Here is a 17,486-nt window from a genome sequence, read left to right as displayed (position 1 = left end):
GTTATACAGCTATAATATTAATAACCTTGCTATGGTATGTATTACATAGCTTCTCAAGAAATCTCAGTAGGAATCTGTGCTGCATGGACGCTAAACCATATCCTCAGTGATTATCTATTTATTAATCATTCTGACAAAACAAAGTGAAAATACATATAGAATGGAGACATTATAAGTGCATTAATGAAAAATATGTCTGCTTTCAAAAGTTTCATAGTTTAAGGGTTAGAGGACTACTTTTGTGAGGAAATATGATCCACCTTGAATTCTCTAGAACTCTCAGTATGCAGAAGCCTGGCAGAAAACTAGAAGATTTGCATCCAGAACTCTGATTTTCTTGCCTGTGAATGGATTTTGAGAAGCCTGAAATGTTGCAGTATGCTGCTGCTGCTCTCAAGTTTTGCTAAGAAAGAAACCTTAAAGTTATGCAACTCTTCTATGTTTTCTGAAGAGAAGGACAAAATGGCAGGACTTGGAAATTCAGAAAATTATTTTAGCTTGCAAAGAATTTGACATGCTTTTGCCACATTGTCTTTTTGAGAGTAAAGGTCCTACAAGAACTACAAACAATTTTCTTTCTGAGCTGAAGTACTGAGCTAGAGTCTGTGAAATTGTATGATTTGTGACTCACAAGTGACAGAAATTGATATAAGAATAATGATGCAATAGTTAGACATTTAGCAGAAACAAATCTTATTTTTTCAAAATCTGTGAAATTGTGCAGAGGAAGTAAAATTATTAGTAAACTGTAGATGTATTAATTGTGCTAAATGATGTATATAGAAGGAAATGTGAGTTAATTAAAACTCCAAAATGAAAAATTAAGTAAATGCATGTTGCAGAAGATATGAAAAAGTGTCATGGCAATGCAAAAAATAGAATAGAAAACAGTGTGCATTTGAAATTCAAACTTCATGCATTAGGTGTTGCTATTAGCAAAACAGAAAACCATATCCTGCATTTTATTCAGTTATGCCAAATATATATAGAAAATGATGTTTCCAAGGTGTATGAAAGCAAAGACAAACATATCCAAAAGAAGTTCCATCTTGTGGAATAGATGTATACAAATATGCAGTGCCCCTAGACAGCTTTGGCTGGTACTTTTAGTGTTAAAAGACATGATGCACTGAAATATGAAAGGGTCTCTGAAAATACTGAAGTACAGATGCAGGAATCCAAGTCAGGTTTGTTATTAATAAATTTATTAATCAAATTGTTGCTTTTAAACTAGACACAGGCATGAAATTTTATAGTATGGCTACAAATACCTTTAAAGCATTTATATAAAAATTTGTAAGAGAGACTTATGGCTATTGTATCAAAGCTGCTAATATATGAATATAAAAACAGAAACATTTGAAATCCCTTTTCAAATTGTGCCACTGAAGGCAGTCAGTTCATTTAATACTTTGTGGGTCATTTCACTTGTGAGAGGAAAGAATGGTAAAACAAATTGACAACGTGAAGCCGAAGAGACATCTTGGATGTTATGCTGAGTCATGGCAGTGCTACCTTTCCTGAATCTGCTGATTTAGAGGTTTAGGGGGATTGTCAGGAAAATGACCCATACAATTAAAACCTGATGTTTTACTAGTAATATGTGCTTTAATGAAATTCCCACAACTCTCAAAAGTAGATGGCAGCATATGTTAAACTATATTAAAACTGGGGTATCAAAAAGTAGCAGTAAGAGGTTACAATAATATGTGTGGATTAAATTTGTACCTGTGTGGACAATAAAGAGGCATTCAGAGATTTATTATTGTGCCTGTGTATCGTTCATGCTGTACTTGGAACGGATTTCCAGTGTTTTTTTTACTTTATTTAATATATGAATGATGTGAACATTGCAGAAAAGACAAGATTTGCATTTTCTGTTTATCCACAAGATCAGAATAATGTTATTAAACAAAAGCATTATCAGTTGCTTATATCTGAGTTAGTGGACTCCAGAATGCCGCATGTCGAGTAATTCAAGTACAATATGTAAACCAGGGCTTTTGCAAATTAAGCTAGATGAAGCAAGCCCCAGACTGTATACCTTTAATATTCCATTTGAAGGTACTGATTTCATGGATATGCATTTGTTGTTGAGTCAGCATCAGAGATGGCCCAACGAGTGGTAAATGAATTGTTGAAAGGGTAATTGACAACATTGTTTAAGGCTAGATATGAAAAAGGGGGGGGTGATTAGTTGAAAATACATAACCACAAAAGAGTATAAACGTTACAAAATAAACTAAAAACACTTAGAATATATAACGCTTGTGGCTAATACAAATCATTTGAACAAAACACTGTAATGAATAGATGAAACAAACCACTTTATTTACAACACAGATTGAGCATTTCGTCCTTTAAAAACAGGACTTCTTCAGAATAAGTTGAATCATGCTCCCAGTATGCTTTAAATAGTCAAGCATGGCAATGACTGGATAATTAGACATCATTTAATGTTAAAACTAAAAGTGTACCAAACGTAAAACTAAAATACATAAATACCAGTGAAAAATGTTTAAAAATTCATCAGTGATTACTTTAATTAAGCAAATGAATAGTAAAACCATACTATACTAAAAATATACTAATATAAAAACAGGTGCTGATCCAGATGTATACATGAATACTTAGCCATAGTGTTTTCATTTTCAACAAGGGTTGAATGGAACTTTGTTCATTCTGCACTGGTTTATATAATCTAAACTGCCACCTCACTTCTTCGCAGCACCTGTTTTAGATCAGTATATTTTTAGTATAGTATGGTTTTACTATTCATTTACTTTATTAAAGTGATCATTGGTGGATTTTTAAATGTTTTTCACTGATATTTATGTATTTTGGTTTTACATTTGGCACGTTTTAGTTTTAACAATTGATGTCTAATCATAAATGTTTGTAAAGGTGCAGATGTAAGTTTCTTTAATTAATGTATCACTGTAAATTAATGTACGTCAGACAGTTCAATTGATTCTATAAAAACTGAAGCAAAATTATAAAAAATATATAAAACAACAGATATTCATAAGTACCAAGAAACATCCTTTATATGCTTTTATTATTCTCAACTATTTATTATTGTTAAACTGCTGTTAAAACAGAACAATCAGTAGGGCATATAAAATATTATACAATAACTATAGGAATCAATCAGAAGAGGTCAGAAAAGATTGTAGAGAGAGAATATATATGTGCAATTCACAAAGCAATAATGGGAAGGCTCATTTATGGCTCCCAAATTTGCAGCAGAGTCTAGAATATTTAAGATTTTTCCTGGAATTGTTTGCATAGATGCATTTGTACTCCAAGCAGACCCCAGAGAATTCTTCCTCAGGTAGATGACAAATGTTGGAGGTGTAATAGGGAAGAAACAGCTAACTGGGGACAATATGCTTTGGGAGTATAATGAATTGGCATACTTAAAAAACCTTGCTGAGTACTATGCCAGGAATATTGAGTGAACAAATGAGTGTAACAAAGGAAATAATTTTTTTGACTTGGGATACAGGATATGAATTGCATAGACATAGAAATGCCTTTTTAAGTTTAATTCTGGTGGCTGCCAAAAAAGCAATTACCTAGAAAATGGAAATCAAAATCTAAACCAACCATAGTTGATGCATGTTCCTTTTTACAGCTGTAGAGCATGTGTTTCTGCATAGGTTCCGAATGTTTCTTGGGTTGAATAGTGACAAAGAATTTTGCCATGACTAAATGCAGTTAATTGAAGTTAAACATCTGTTACTATGTGCAGGCCCATGCAAGCTGCTCACAGACAGTTTATATGTAAATAAAATCATGTAGCTTGAAGTAATTGTTTTTGCGGGGGGGGGGGGTCGGGTTTCCCTGCTCACCCTGGCGTAGGGTTTCAGGCCGTCACTTTGATATTTATATATACTTATATATGTATATATATATATATATATATATATATATATATATATAAATACATTTTTTTATTGATTTTCATGAAATAAGATAATACAAGAAATATGATATATAAATATGCACAATATGTCTTAAAAACATCATAACATGGAACAAACTATTTGCAATATCCATAACAGATATAATGTCATTGTTGTGATTACATTTTCTCTAGCAGTTTTTCAAGCTTCAACCAAGTTAATTTCTTATGTGTTATCTTAGTAGTTCTTTCTGAAATAGTTTGCAACTCCCTATTACATACAAGTTTAGCTAAATGTAAAAAAATCTGTAAATGATAGGATTTTTTTACATTTCCAATTTGACGTAATGATTTTTCTTGCAATTGCAAGCAAGGACCAAAGAAGGTACACCTCTGTTTTGGGGATATGTGTTGGCATTGGTGCATTGAACAGTAATAATGAGTCAGATACTTCACACTTGTCCAACCACAATGCTTTTATGAAATTTCTGAACTCTATCCAGAATGGAGTTAATATTATACATGCAAGAAACGTGTACCCAATCTGCATGAAGTATATCCTCGCATCTCCAACATTTATTAAGATTATTTTTTTATATCAAGTCCATGCTATGTGGGGTAATAAAGCTCCTATGGATATATTTCCAAGTGAAGATTTTCCAAGAAGGGGGATGACATTGTGCTACTAATTAATTTTAGTACTAATTCTTTGTCACTATCTGAAAAAATGGATTTGTTTATTCCCTGTGTTAAATTCCATAAGGAGTCCTCTGGGATTTGCATATTGGTTCTTAAATATTTGTATATACTTGACATGATCGAATATTATTAATGTGCAAAGTGTTTATTTCACAAAGAAGAGAAAGTATTTTAGGTAAAGGTGTTGTGCTGGTGATATGACATATTTTGAATTCATTAACTATGTGTTCTCTAAATATTTGTATGTTCAACCAGTTGTTATGCTTTATGTTATACCTGGCCATAAGGGAACATAGTTCGTGGATATTATTATTGCAGAAAAACTGGTGCCAGAAAACTAAGTCATTTTCTTCCATTACTTTTATTTTAGATATGTTGAAAAAGTCCAGACATGTCTTTGTGTATGCTATGGGAAATATTAAAAATATTAAGCTTTTTGTCGCATGATTTTTATTAGCTTTTTAAAATTATCTAATATATAATTAGTGAAAAGATAATTTTTTTATTCTTATTGGTATTGTAGAAATGGTCTTTGACAACAAGGAAGATTTGTTTTATTTTCTGAGAACATATTATTGTCAATATTTGTGTCTGTGTCCGATAATAAAATACTTACATGGAGATTTTTCCAAATATAACTATATTTGGAGTTTAACCATTGGCTCATCACATTAAGTATGGTTAATTCCATATAAAGTTCTAAATTTGGGAATGCTATTGCCCCATCTTTCTAGCTTCTGTAGTGCCAAGCATGGCTGATTATTGGCTTTTGAGGAAACCATAGGAAATTTGTTAACATAGGATTTAGTTGCTTCATTAACTTTTTCTTTAACTTTTCATTTACTTTGGCAATTAAAGTTTGGAAGTAGAACAAAATTTTGGGTAATATGATCATTTTTTATTAATGACAGCCTTTCTTCTATCATGAAATACATTTTATTCCATCTATTTAAAAATTCCTTAACTGTGGATAATAGGTATTTGTAATTTGTTTTTAAAGTATTATTCCAGTTTTACTTTATGTATATTCCTAAGTACTTAATGGTGTCATTTGCCCAGTTAAAATTATTGTGCTTTCTTAGTAAAGTGTTTACTTTTTTATTTATTAATAATGTTTCTGTTTTGGTATGATTAAAGCTTAGGCCTGAAACCTCTTCAGAAACTTGCAGGGATTTTGTTATATGATCTATAGAGGAATCTATATTTCCAATTGTTAGCATGACATCATCCACAAAAAGTTGTATTTTAGAAATGTAGCTTGGACTAACAGAAAATCCCCTTATATTAGAATTTGCTCTTATGAAGTTAGCTAGAGGTTCTACTGATGGGGCAAATAATAAGAGGGAGGGTGGGTAGCCTTGTTTCGTGCCTTTTAGGATGTTGAGCAGACCTGATAAAAATGCACCAATTTTGATGTATGATATTGAGTTAACATATAGTCTGTTAATTATATCAATAAAGTCAGGGGAGAAGTTATATACTTCTAATATTTTAAATAATTAGGATCAATTTATAGAGTCAAAAGCCTTGTTTAAATCTAGGCTAATAATTGATGGTTCTTTTTTTTCCTGTTAGCATGATCTACTAAGGAAAGGAGCCTGATAACATTGTCTTGTACTCTTCTATTTAGGATGAAGCCTGTTTGATAATCACCTATTATGTTAGGCATCAGTTGATTTAATCTGTTAGCTAATATTGATGTAAAAAATTTATAGTCCACATTTATCCTGTTTTAGGATAGGGGAAATCATGGCATATTTCCAGGAAGGGGAATGAGCTTGTCTTTTTTTCTGAATTCTTCAAAAGCTTAAAAGTATCTTTAATGTATTGTCTGTGAATACTTTATAAATTTCTCCTATTAATCCATCTAATCCTGTGGCTTTATTGTTCTTAAGGTTTTGAATCCTCTCTTTTAGTTCACTTAATGTTATTGGTTTGAGAAGTTTGGTATTCTGTTCTATTGCTAGTTTGTTGCCTATGTTCTCATTTAAGAAGTTGTCTTTTGGGACGTTGTTATTAATATTTGGATTTGTGTTTATTATTTTGTGATGTTTTCTGAAAGTCTCGAATATCTTCTAAATCTGTTTTAATTTTAGTTTCATCAACAATTTCCCTTATATGTTTAACATTCGTTAAGTTTTTTGATTTCACAGCTCATATATGCATGTTTTTGGGTTAAAAGAGTAAGACTAATTTGATTCTTTCTAAATGTATTGCCACTTTGTGATTAAGAATTTACATGTAATCAAGGTTTAATTGTTTCAGTTCTGTATTTGTATTTATGTCTTTATTATTTAGATTTCTTTTTAGTTCATCAAGTTTTGATTGTATTCTCGATAGCATACTATCCCATTCCTTTTGTTTGTTTAGGTACCAGGTTTTGATTTTACCAAAAATGTAAGATTTCAGCGTATCCGAGACAATAACTTTAGAAGTACTATCATTGTCATTTATGTCTAGAAATATTTTGATTTCTTTTAATATTCTATTTTGACATAGATACTTTCATTGTGGATAGCCACAATTTACTCATTCACTGGTAGTTTGTCTGCTGCATTTGATAGGTCAGTTTGTTCTCAGGTTTGTATTACAGAAACAAAATGTTTTTCTACACTGTATGTATTTTGATACTTCAGTATGTTGGATGTATGTCAGTGATGATATAAAAAATAAATATATTGCTTAGAAATGAAATTCCAAAAAGTGCCACGTACAAGTTTGCAAGACAGAAACTGCATGTTTTCTGTACTGCATATATTTTAACATCTACTCTAGTATGTTGAAATATGTGCCAGTAATTATAGAAAACTGGGTATATTACCTAAAAATAAAATTTAATTTCTGTTAACTGTAGGAAGCGTCTCAGATCTAATCCTTTACTTTGTTTGCAAGAGTTCATTTAACAAAATAAAATGTCTGTAATTATTATTTATAGTAGCATATAAGAGGAAGTATTTGGCTACTCACCCCAGGAATAAGTTGGGCATTCGTAGCTATTAGATATCATAGATTCTTTTTTGTATAGTAAATCTAGAAAAATCTTTAGTTTCTTGTTGGCTGGAAAGCTGTAGGTAATACAGCTGAAATGTTGTCACTCTTCTACCTCATAGCACAGCATATAAAACTGAATGTACAAAATAGTTTCTGATATGAACAAAGTATCTTATTTTGTTGTATACATTTCTCAGTGAAGAACATTTTTATCAAACTTTGCCACATAACTCCATTGCTGAAATATTAATTTTAATAACATTGAAATATTTAGTAAAATGATGCATTGATTATGGACTTTAAAAAATACTGCAGATCATACCATACATACAGTTTACCTTACATTCAATTTAGATTGATTTTATTGTGCCACCTAGTTTCAAAACCTACCATAAATATTTTCAAATGTAACATCATATATCCTCGATATTTTGATAAATGAGTTCTCCGGTATGTGAATATTTAATTCAAATTGTGCAGTGTAAATTTATTTATTATTTATTAATTTACATTTGGTAACCGGGTAATGTCTGACGGGGCTAAAAACAGAAGCCCATTTTCAGTGCAGACCCGGGGAGAAAATCTCCCAAAAATAAGTTTACAAAATGTATACATTGGTATTGCAAGTTCTAGTATTACAAAGATTTCTATAAAAGTTTGCATAAAAATATAGTAAAGAGTAAAATCAAGTTTTTACAAGGTTCAAAGACTCGCACTTCAAGCCAAAAAAAAAAAAGAGACAAATGTGATATCAACCAAAAGCAATTTAAAGAGACAATGAACTTTGCTAGAGCAAACTGACAGATTTAACTTCCCTTTAAAGCCATAATTTTAAAATAATAAATACTGTCTTTGAAGTAATGCATATGCCTTTGGTGAGCTTAAGGGCTTTGTTATTAGGATGCAGAGTCCAGGTTTTGCACATGATCCTATTCGGAATAGTTGGAAAAATGAACAAGTATATTGAACTGAAATTCTAGGAATGCCATCTGCTTGAAGATAAAATTATTAGACATATTACAGAGACTCATAATCACTTGTTTTTGATTTTCAGACTGGTAACTTTATTAGTCAAGCATGTTTTTACTTAATTTAGCTGTATAGTAGGAGTGACTGTTGAAGTGTGCAGTTCCATAAATGCACATTGAGGCAGAAATTCTAAACAGAACATTATAACAAATGATGGAATGCCTTTAGTAGTACTGCAGAGTAAAATATCTTAATTAAGCATTTCACTAATGTGTTTCACTACAGACAGTATATGCCTTTATAGATAGATAAATAACAGATTCTTAATAATTTCCTTGTTTTCAGTGGTCAGAAGAACCTTGTGCAGCACATCTTACTCAGCGGGATGGCTATCAAGCAACTACACAAGGACAACTTAAAGAACAACTGTGCCATGAAATAATAAATTATTTTGACAAGGGCAAGGTAAAAATTATGCTTTATAAATAGTTTTTTTTTTTATTTTCTATGTCTGTACTGGAAGGTGTATTCAAACATACCACATACCTGCACAGTGCATACCTTACAAATATTTGTTAAAATTGACAAATTGGCTAGTTTACTGTGCTTTATATTTTAAGAGGAGGATTTATGCTGCTGATAATTCGGAAGTATTTAATTGATCTTGTGTAATTGTTGAAAACTGGTAAAATGCAAGAAGTGAAATGCTAAGTGGCATAATAACTACAGTGTATCTGCTGTAATTATATATATTACATATATGTTCCAAAATTTACTGAATATTTATTAGGTTTACTCTATATGTGGTGATACCGTGTAGTTCCATGTTGAAATCTTCAGACTTGCATACTGTATTGCTAAGTTCCAAGATATTCCCTTCACAAAAATGACAAATATAAGACAAAAGTGGATATTGAACATTGCTGTTATCCTTATTTTTATTTATTTTTTTTTTTGCAGAGGCAAGCTTATATATATATATATATATATATCAAATCTGATATCACCATGTGTCTACGGATATCCCAAGAAGTGATAATCCTGGGTTTTATGTGCAAGTCCAGATTTACAGCCATTCACTGATTTTACTAGACGGCTGATATTCAGCTTATACTTACTCATGATGTTTCTTTATTAGCCTTAATGTCACACAAAGCCTTAAAGTAGATATATATTCAGAAATGAAATTAATTTGTAGGCACAAGTCATGAGATTTTGTGACGTATAATGAGTATGACTGGATACAGTCATCTCAGTCTTACCTAAATAATCTTTTAGTTTACATTGCAGCTTCCTTCTCCTTCTCGACTTTAATTAGCACCCTCCATAATGAAGTGTTAGAAACAAAGTAAAATGAAAAAAAAAAAAAAAAAATATATATATATATATATATATAGATATATACACTAGCTGACTTATGGATATCACCCATCCCTTATCAATGGATATTTTGTAATTTTCTGATTCGATTTGTGATGGCTGAGACATACATTGTGCTGTGTCTTACTCACACAATGACTAAAGGTGTAATGTCAGATTTAAAGATTATGTCAGCCAATAACTTCCATGAAACTGGATGTTGACTGGGTTTTACAAGGATGAATATGCATGCTTGTACTATGGAGCATGGAAAGTTGGGAATACCTATACTCTTTTTCTCACACTTTCTGTACTTCAGCATTACCCATTTGAATCATGTTTATGGGATCCCTATCACTGTCCTTTTAGTGTATTTTGTGAAAACTCCATGTATTATTCATATGCTTTGGTCTGGTGAGTATCAGTTAAGTCGGTATTCGGTCAGTCTCACTTCATTAAGTAGCCCGAGTGTCATTGTCACTGCAGCAGAAGAAACAGATGTATTGTCTACAAGTGTATATCCCAAACTTTATTAATTCAAGGCATAGTTAAAAGTAATGTCTGCTGTTCTCAGTTACTACATGATATGCCTAAGACATTATTTGCCTATGTTTGTAGAAGTATCTGTGTGTGTGTGTATTTGTGTGCATATATATATATATATATATATATATATATATATGTGTGTGTGTGTTTATAGTACATATAACTTTTGACTGCTACCACTGTATACTTAAATCATGACATTAACTTGCCCAAACGCCACATAGTGACTGTTGAAGCTTCAGTGGAACATGCAAACTGACTTGTTGTCCAGAATATCTGCATCCTACCGTCAAACATTAGCCAACTTTTTATCCACAGCATTGTTCACTAATAATCCAAATTCTCCAAAGAGCCTGTTTTTTTTTTTTTTATCAAAGCAAACATACTCATCCTGTCGCATCTCAAACATAAACAAAATGTCACTCCACCTGCATTTAAGTGTATGTTACTTTTTGAGTGGGAAAGTTCATAGTGATAATGGCCTAAAAATGCATTAATTCCATTTAAATGATAGACACTATACTGGCATCCCTGTATCCAGACTCATGCCTGAATTCACATATTCTCTTTCAACAAACATACTGGACCTTTCAAATGCAAAGACGTTTCACAGAGATCTGTGTTCTTATATGTGTCTCAGAGATTTCCTATCTCTGTTTGCCCTAGTATTGAAAATGGACTAAGCTGCCTAATTTGACACTGCCTTGTCTGTGGCCATTTAAAATGTAGAAATGTCTTTCTGTATATTAAACATGGAAAAATCAAATAAGTGCTGTCAAAGACTGAAAGCATTTCACCATTCACAAATTGGTGTTTGTTATGGGATCTCTACAATAACAGGTGAAATAACACTATCACCTTAGTGATACATTTGCAAACTACACCTTAAAATGTTTGGTTTTCAATACCTTTATGTCTAATCCAAATCTGGTGAACACAGTACTAGGCTGTATCATCACAAGCAAATCTGAAGGGCTGATTAAACTCTGCACCTCATATGTAATCTTAACTGATAACTGCAGTCAACATCTCTTCATTAAACAAAAGAAAAAGATCACCTACTCTTTTAATTCTATTAATTAATTTTACTAAAAGCTTTGAGCCCCCTTCTTGTGTCCTTTGTATGAACTGGACCAGTATATTCGTCCAGCATGACCCAGCACTGGACTTTACTACCTTTTGAAATGATCGGTGCCCCTTTAGGACAAATATTTCAGTTCCCCAATCATGTGTTGACTTTTGGAATGCTCTGTATAGTGGACAACAGTTTTTGGCAGTCTTTCAAACGCTATAAATAGGTCTGCTCAATACAGCTGTTTATTTTCTGTATTTAACCTAGTGAAACTGTGTATTGTGGGTTACTTGCGATCTCTGACTGTGTTCTTTGTAGTTTTTCTCCCCGGGCCTCCACTGAAAATGGACTTGTGTCCATTTGGACTTTACGGGTTAATAAATGTACATTAAATAAATAAATACATAAATTAAATAAACAAACTGACATGGTTAATGTCTTAATAAGAGTCATTTGTCATATTAAAAGAAGAATGTAAACATCTCAAGGAAAAGCACTGATTTGCATTATTGGAAATGTAGCAACATTATCCATTTTTGAAGTCAAAAACTGATAGAAAGAGAGAGTTTCTATACTGTAAGAAATGGATAGAAATTTAGGCAATTAAAATAACTCACACTTTTGCTGAATACCTAACGTTTGAAATGTTTTACTTTTGATCTCACACTTTCAGCCTACATATTTATTAATGTCATGTTTTCTCACCTTCATCATCATTACAACAATAAATCTTAAAAACCATTAAAAAAACTCCAGAATGATATCCCTAATTTTTAACAGACTTAAATCACATACATCAATTTAATCAGGAAGAAACCTATTTCCACATTGACAGCCTGCTGCACAGATAAACTACCTTTCTTATCAAGTACACTTGTGCACTGCCAATAAAACTCCTTAGGTGTGCAAACATGCCAGCTCCAAACCTATCCATACATTGCATACGTTTGCCTAAAGCTTCAATTTGTAAACACCACTGAAACTTTGTTTATAAAGCAGGTTGGGTAACTGTTGATCATCTATCCCTCTTTCTTTTCTTACCTGTACTCTCATACATAAACTTTCAACGTAAGCCTTTTCCCTACCCTTGAAGGCATTTATGCTGTAAAAGGTCAATTAGGAGTTGTATTCTGACTAACTTTATCAGAAACTCTCATCATATTCCTTAGAAATCCTCCTTATCTGGGAGTAAAGACTCAATCTATGAAATTCTATTCCTGGCAATATCTGTAATTCTTTCTTCTCACTCAGATTGTAATAGCACTTTAAATCTCTGCATCACAAGCCAGGCTGAGTTCTCAAATGGTTTGGGGTCATGTGAAAAACAAATCTGTTGCCTTCTGTCCTTTATTTGCCCCATTTCTTTCTCTCTTAATCATGTTGCTTTCTCATCTTTCAGTCTTCTAACTGTGAAACACCGAGCCTTGTCAACAGAAAAATAGCAAAGCAAAACACATTTGTCTGCTCTGTCTAGTTTATTCCACTAAGTAGCATGGTGGGTTTACAGCCTTTCAGTGGATAAGATCATAGTTCCCTTCATTTTTTATGTACAGCTCATTTAAAGGAAAACGCCAAACTAACAAGCATTTACAGAAATGCTTTCCAATTGATTTCATATTTAGTCCATGGATAAGTTACATAGTTCAGCATAAATTAGCACTCTTTTTGTAAGAACCATTGTTTGTTATTAAATTTTAGATACAGTGGACATTATAACAAAGCCATATACCTTAGCACTGTAAGCTCATATCTCTGCTCTGTATAACGCCTAGCCACTAGGCTTGTTTTTGTTCCTTATATTCTCAATATGCTCCAATATTCTCATTCTAGCCACTGTTTTGGTTTCACCTATACACAGTTTATTGCATGGACATTTTAACACATATATGCCTCCGGCAAATGTACATGTTAGCTGATTAATTTGAAAAATAGACCATTCAAAATGAATTTATGTCCTCCTTGTGTATATTGGCAAGCCTCATATCTCCTACATTTTTTATTATGACCTTATGTATATTGTGCATGATCCTATCTGATGCACTTTTACCTTTTCTAGAAAATAAACCTTGGTGGGGGTTGAACAATATTTTTAGTTCTGTATCTGATTTGTAAAATATGCCAGCATTTCTTTACACTAGTCATACTCCCTGTTATGAAAAAACAAATGGGTGCATTCTCACAGACTTCCCCAGTATTCTCCACATTCCTCTTATAAGTCTTTCTAGGTCCAAAAACATGCCCCTAACATTCCTTTGGAGTACACCACATATTTGGTATGCTGCATTCATCAGCTGTTCATCTGCACACCCCCTAAAATGCAACTTTTTAAAGCACAGACTTCACTTCTTCCACAAAATGCTGTGTCCTTGTGCATGATCTTTTTGCCATCACTGTGAATGTATGGTAGTGAATCTATTAATATTTGTTGGTGATCACTTTTCGAATACAAGAAATGATTTGAAGCTGTTACATTCCTACATATTTTGAAGCAAACTCCATCCATATTGTTAATGTGCAAGGTTATATCCAGCAACTAGTGACATTCTTGTCCCACACTGATATAAATTCTAATCCATAACTATTATTCCGCATGTTTTCTAAGAACACTTTCATACTGCATTCCTCTTCTACTTTTACTATAAATAACAAGAAATCAATAAACCTGTAATATGCAGTTAATTCAAAGTCTTGTCCTTTATATGGTTAGATACATCTCTTTCAGATATGCTCATAAACAAATTAATATCCATCAGAGCAAAACCAGACCCCATAGCTGTTCCCTGTGTTTGCAAATAGAAATACTTTTTATATCTAAAACAATTATTTGTGAGGGCATACTTTAATAATTCACCTGCCTCCAGTCCATAATAGTGCTGTATATTTCCATACAGGCCTTTTACATAGCCAATATAAATCCTGCTACAACTTAATTCTGTGTAGCTTTCCCAACAAATCATAGCTGTCTGATATAAAAGAATTGAACTGTTTTACATGTGGGTGCAAACGTTTATTTATTGCCTGCCCCATGAGTTCAGATATTCTTCCTATTTCAGAAACTCTTGGTCTTCCCAGGGGACATTTCCCATCTTTACATATCTTGGGCAAGGAATAAAATGTTGTAACTGATTCTCATCTAGTTGTTATTAAATAAACAAAGGGAGAGGTAACAAAGGTGACATGAAAAAACAGACCTGTATTCGGACTGGTGGCATGATAATCTGAGGAGTCTGCTCATACGTTTGCTTAAGTACCCTTATGCAGCACAGTCTCATGTCATACCTCAGGAGTGCAATCATATGGAAAGTTTTTGGGCTTTGTTACCCCAGCTGGACATCAGGTTATCTTGATGTGATAACCCATCAGTACTGGAATACTGAAACAATGATCAGTAGGATATCTACTGTTATGGTGAGTTCTTACACAGCTGTACTTTTGTTTGACAGTAGCCATACTAAAGACAGAAAAGATGTGACTTTTGCAATTCCCCTTTGAAGCATTTCCATCCAGCATAGGATATTCTACATGACTGAAGCCAACCTGAAGAATTCTACAGTTTGTATGCAGTTATGCAGGGGAAAAGTTCTCCAGGACTGTGCAAAAAAAAAAAAAGTTAACTGATGCAAAATACATTCTGAGAAATGAGTACTAAAACTCATATTGAAATACTGTTCAGTTCATCAGGGCACTGATACTAGGTCATATAACAGACACTTAGATCAGCAGCTAGAATTATCATTAAAACTGGCATGTATGTTACACAAAAAAGCTGTTAATGTAGTTCCATGCCAAGAAATGTTGCAGCTTATTGCTCTTTATCATGTCAATATATATTGGTGCCTTTGCTAAACTTTATTCCAGGTATCCACTATAGCTAGAAGTCTTTTTTTTTTTTTTTTTTGTCTTAAAGAAAACATATAAACTGAAGGATTACCTACTTACACTTTGCATTCAAAGTTCTTCCATTTCTTCTAGCTTCAACTCTAAGTTGTTTGCCAACTGTTGAGCTTCAAATTGTTTTGCACTTAAAAAATTCATGTACTGCCAGAATGCTTTCTTATGATGTCTGTCTTTATAGCAGGGTATTAACAACATCAGGCAGTTAAAAGCATGTGTCTAGAGCAGGATTTATGTGCTTATCTAGGAATCTCAATGCCCATTGCCAAGTCACAGATAAAGCCATCCAAGTGCTCAGTTCCCAAGAAGTGTAGATGATTTGTCTCATTTATCTTAAGGATTTTTCTTCAACTGTTTGGTCACTTTAATCACACTAACTACTAAGTCAAGAAGCTACCTGGAGATTGATTCTCAAGGCTTTGAGTTCATGACAGATCCTAGTGGGTTCCATAGATTTGCAGCATTATGTTGGAGCATGTTTGCTTGAATGCTGTATAGGTTGTAGAACTGTGTTTGTTTGAAAGAGTCCACCTGTTTACAGTTTGGCAGTGTAATTAAATGGGTATGTGTTGTTACTTTGTTGACTGGGATTTTACGGTTAAGGCTAGGGAGCATGTAAGAAAACTCTGGTTAGTGAGGGGAGTGTTAGAATTAGAGATGACAAGGAGAGTTTTAGAGTTACTAAGCAATCAGGGTGTTTAGGTTTAGGGAAAAGGAGATGAGTTTTGGCTTAGGGTATGATCAGGAAGTTTCGCTTTAGGGAACGGGAGGGGAATTTTAGAGTTAGGGAGAGATTAGGAAATTTAGGTTAAGAGACTGGTAGGGAGTCTCAGGGTTAGAGAGCAGGAGAGGAGTTTTTGTAATTAGGGCACAGAAGTGGGACTTTAGGTCAAAACTAAGGGCACTGGAAGGATTTAGGTTAGGTTGCAAGTCTTGGAGGATAAAGCTAGTTGGAAGTGGGGTAATTGCCATTTTAGATTATTTCAGGTGTGTTTGATGAGTTTTGTGTTTGGGATTCAGCTAATTTTTATTGATATATGCAGGTTTCATTTTAATGATCTAGACTATTCCAGATACATAGATTGATGTGGGAGAGCCCCAGTGGGCTTTGTATTCACCTGGAGACTGGTTAGCTACAAATCTTGATCCCAGTATTGCCAGTGACAACAGTACCTATTTTTTGTCATGATTATAATCAGCAAGTGTTCCTTAAGTTCGAGTATTCCTCCTTTCTCTTCTCATAAAGAATGTTACAAAATATACTATGAATTTTGCTTGAAGAATCTACCTTCTGAATCTTTTTGGTGTGGATTCACATAGACTGACAACTTCACAACAACCTGAAAGAAATGAGAACAGTGGCCATAAAGGATTTCATCTGTAAGGCTTTCTACTGAGTCAGTACTGGTAAAAAGAGATGATAATACAATGATATTTTAGGTTCATAAAAATGAGGTTGAGGGTGGATGGATGGATGTCAAGCTTATAACCCTCTGGCTTTCAAGAAGCTTGACATCTGTAATTTCTTGTGATTTTCTTCTCATGCATCACTACAGATAATCTCAATATGCAGAAGATTAAGGCTTTGAGCTGTTAACAGGCTGGTTCCAGTAGACCAGGGTTTGATTCCCTGGCCTCATTTGCCTAATTTGTAACTGTCAGCACGTCATTTAATCATGCAGTGATGTTTGAAAAGGTCTATGTGGCTTAGCTCTCTACCCAAGTAATAAATGCACATAAATAACTTGATAATTCATGCTTATGCTGTGTTAGGGGGAAAGAATGTTCTGCAGAGCACTTCTGGAAATATCAGACTTAAATAGGAAAATGTCCAGCCTTATCAGCTTCATCTGCAAAATAATCTCTATTAACTGCTTTATTACCAAAGTACCATGAATAAAAAGTAAAAAAAAAATGGATATTAAAATGATCCATTGAATAAACAATAAAACAAAAATATGTAAAACTAATATAAAGTTACATAAATAAAACAGTGAAAGAAATCACACTTAGCAGAAATAATAAATGTGATAAATAAAAATAAATGCG

The 17,486-nt window shown here is 33.0% G+C and overlaps 1 protein-coding gene across 1 annotated transcript in view; it reads left to right on the top strand.

The window, feature by feature from the left end:
• The window catches only part of DOCK1 (dedicator of cytokinesis 1), a gene marked incomplete in the record, with an annotated part of 4,741,214 nt that overhangs the window by 3,869,394 nt on the left and 854,334 nt on the right, over positions 1-17,486 (top strand). The window contains 1 exon segment of the mRNA XM_044056178.1: positions 8,912-9,031. Within this exon segment, the coding sequence (XP_043912113.1) occupies positions 8,912-9,031 (120 nt within the window).

Source organism: Protopterus annectens, chromosome 14.part0 (genome assembly GCF_019279795.1).
Source record: "Protopterus annectens isolate FY-2018-M chromosome 14.part0, PAN1.0, whole genome shotgun sequence".
Lineage (NCBI taxonomy): Eukaryota > Metazoa > Chordata > Ceratodontiformes > Protopteridae > Protopterus > Protopterus annectens.
Note: the sequence above shows the minus strand (reverse complement) of the source record. Positions and strands in the feature narration are given on the sequence as shown.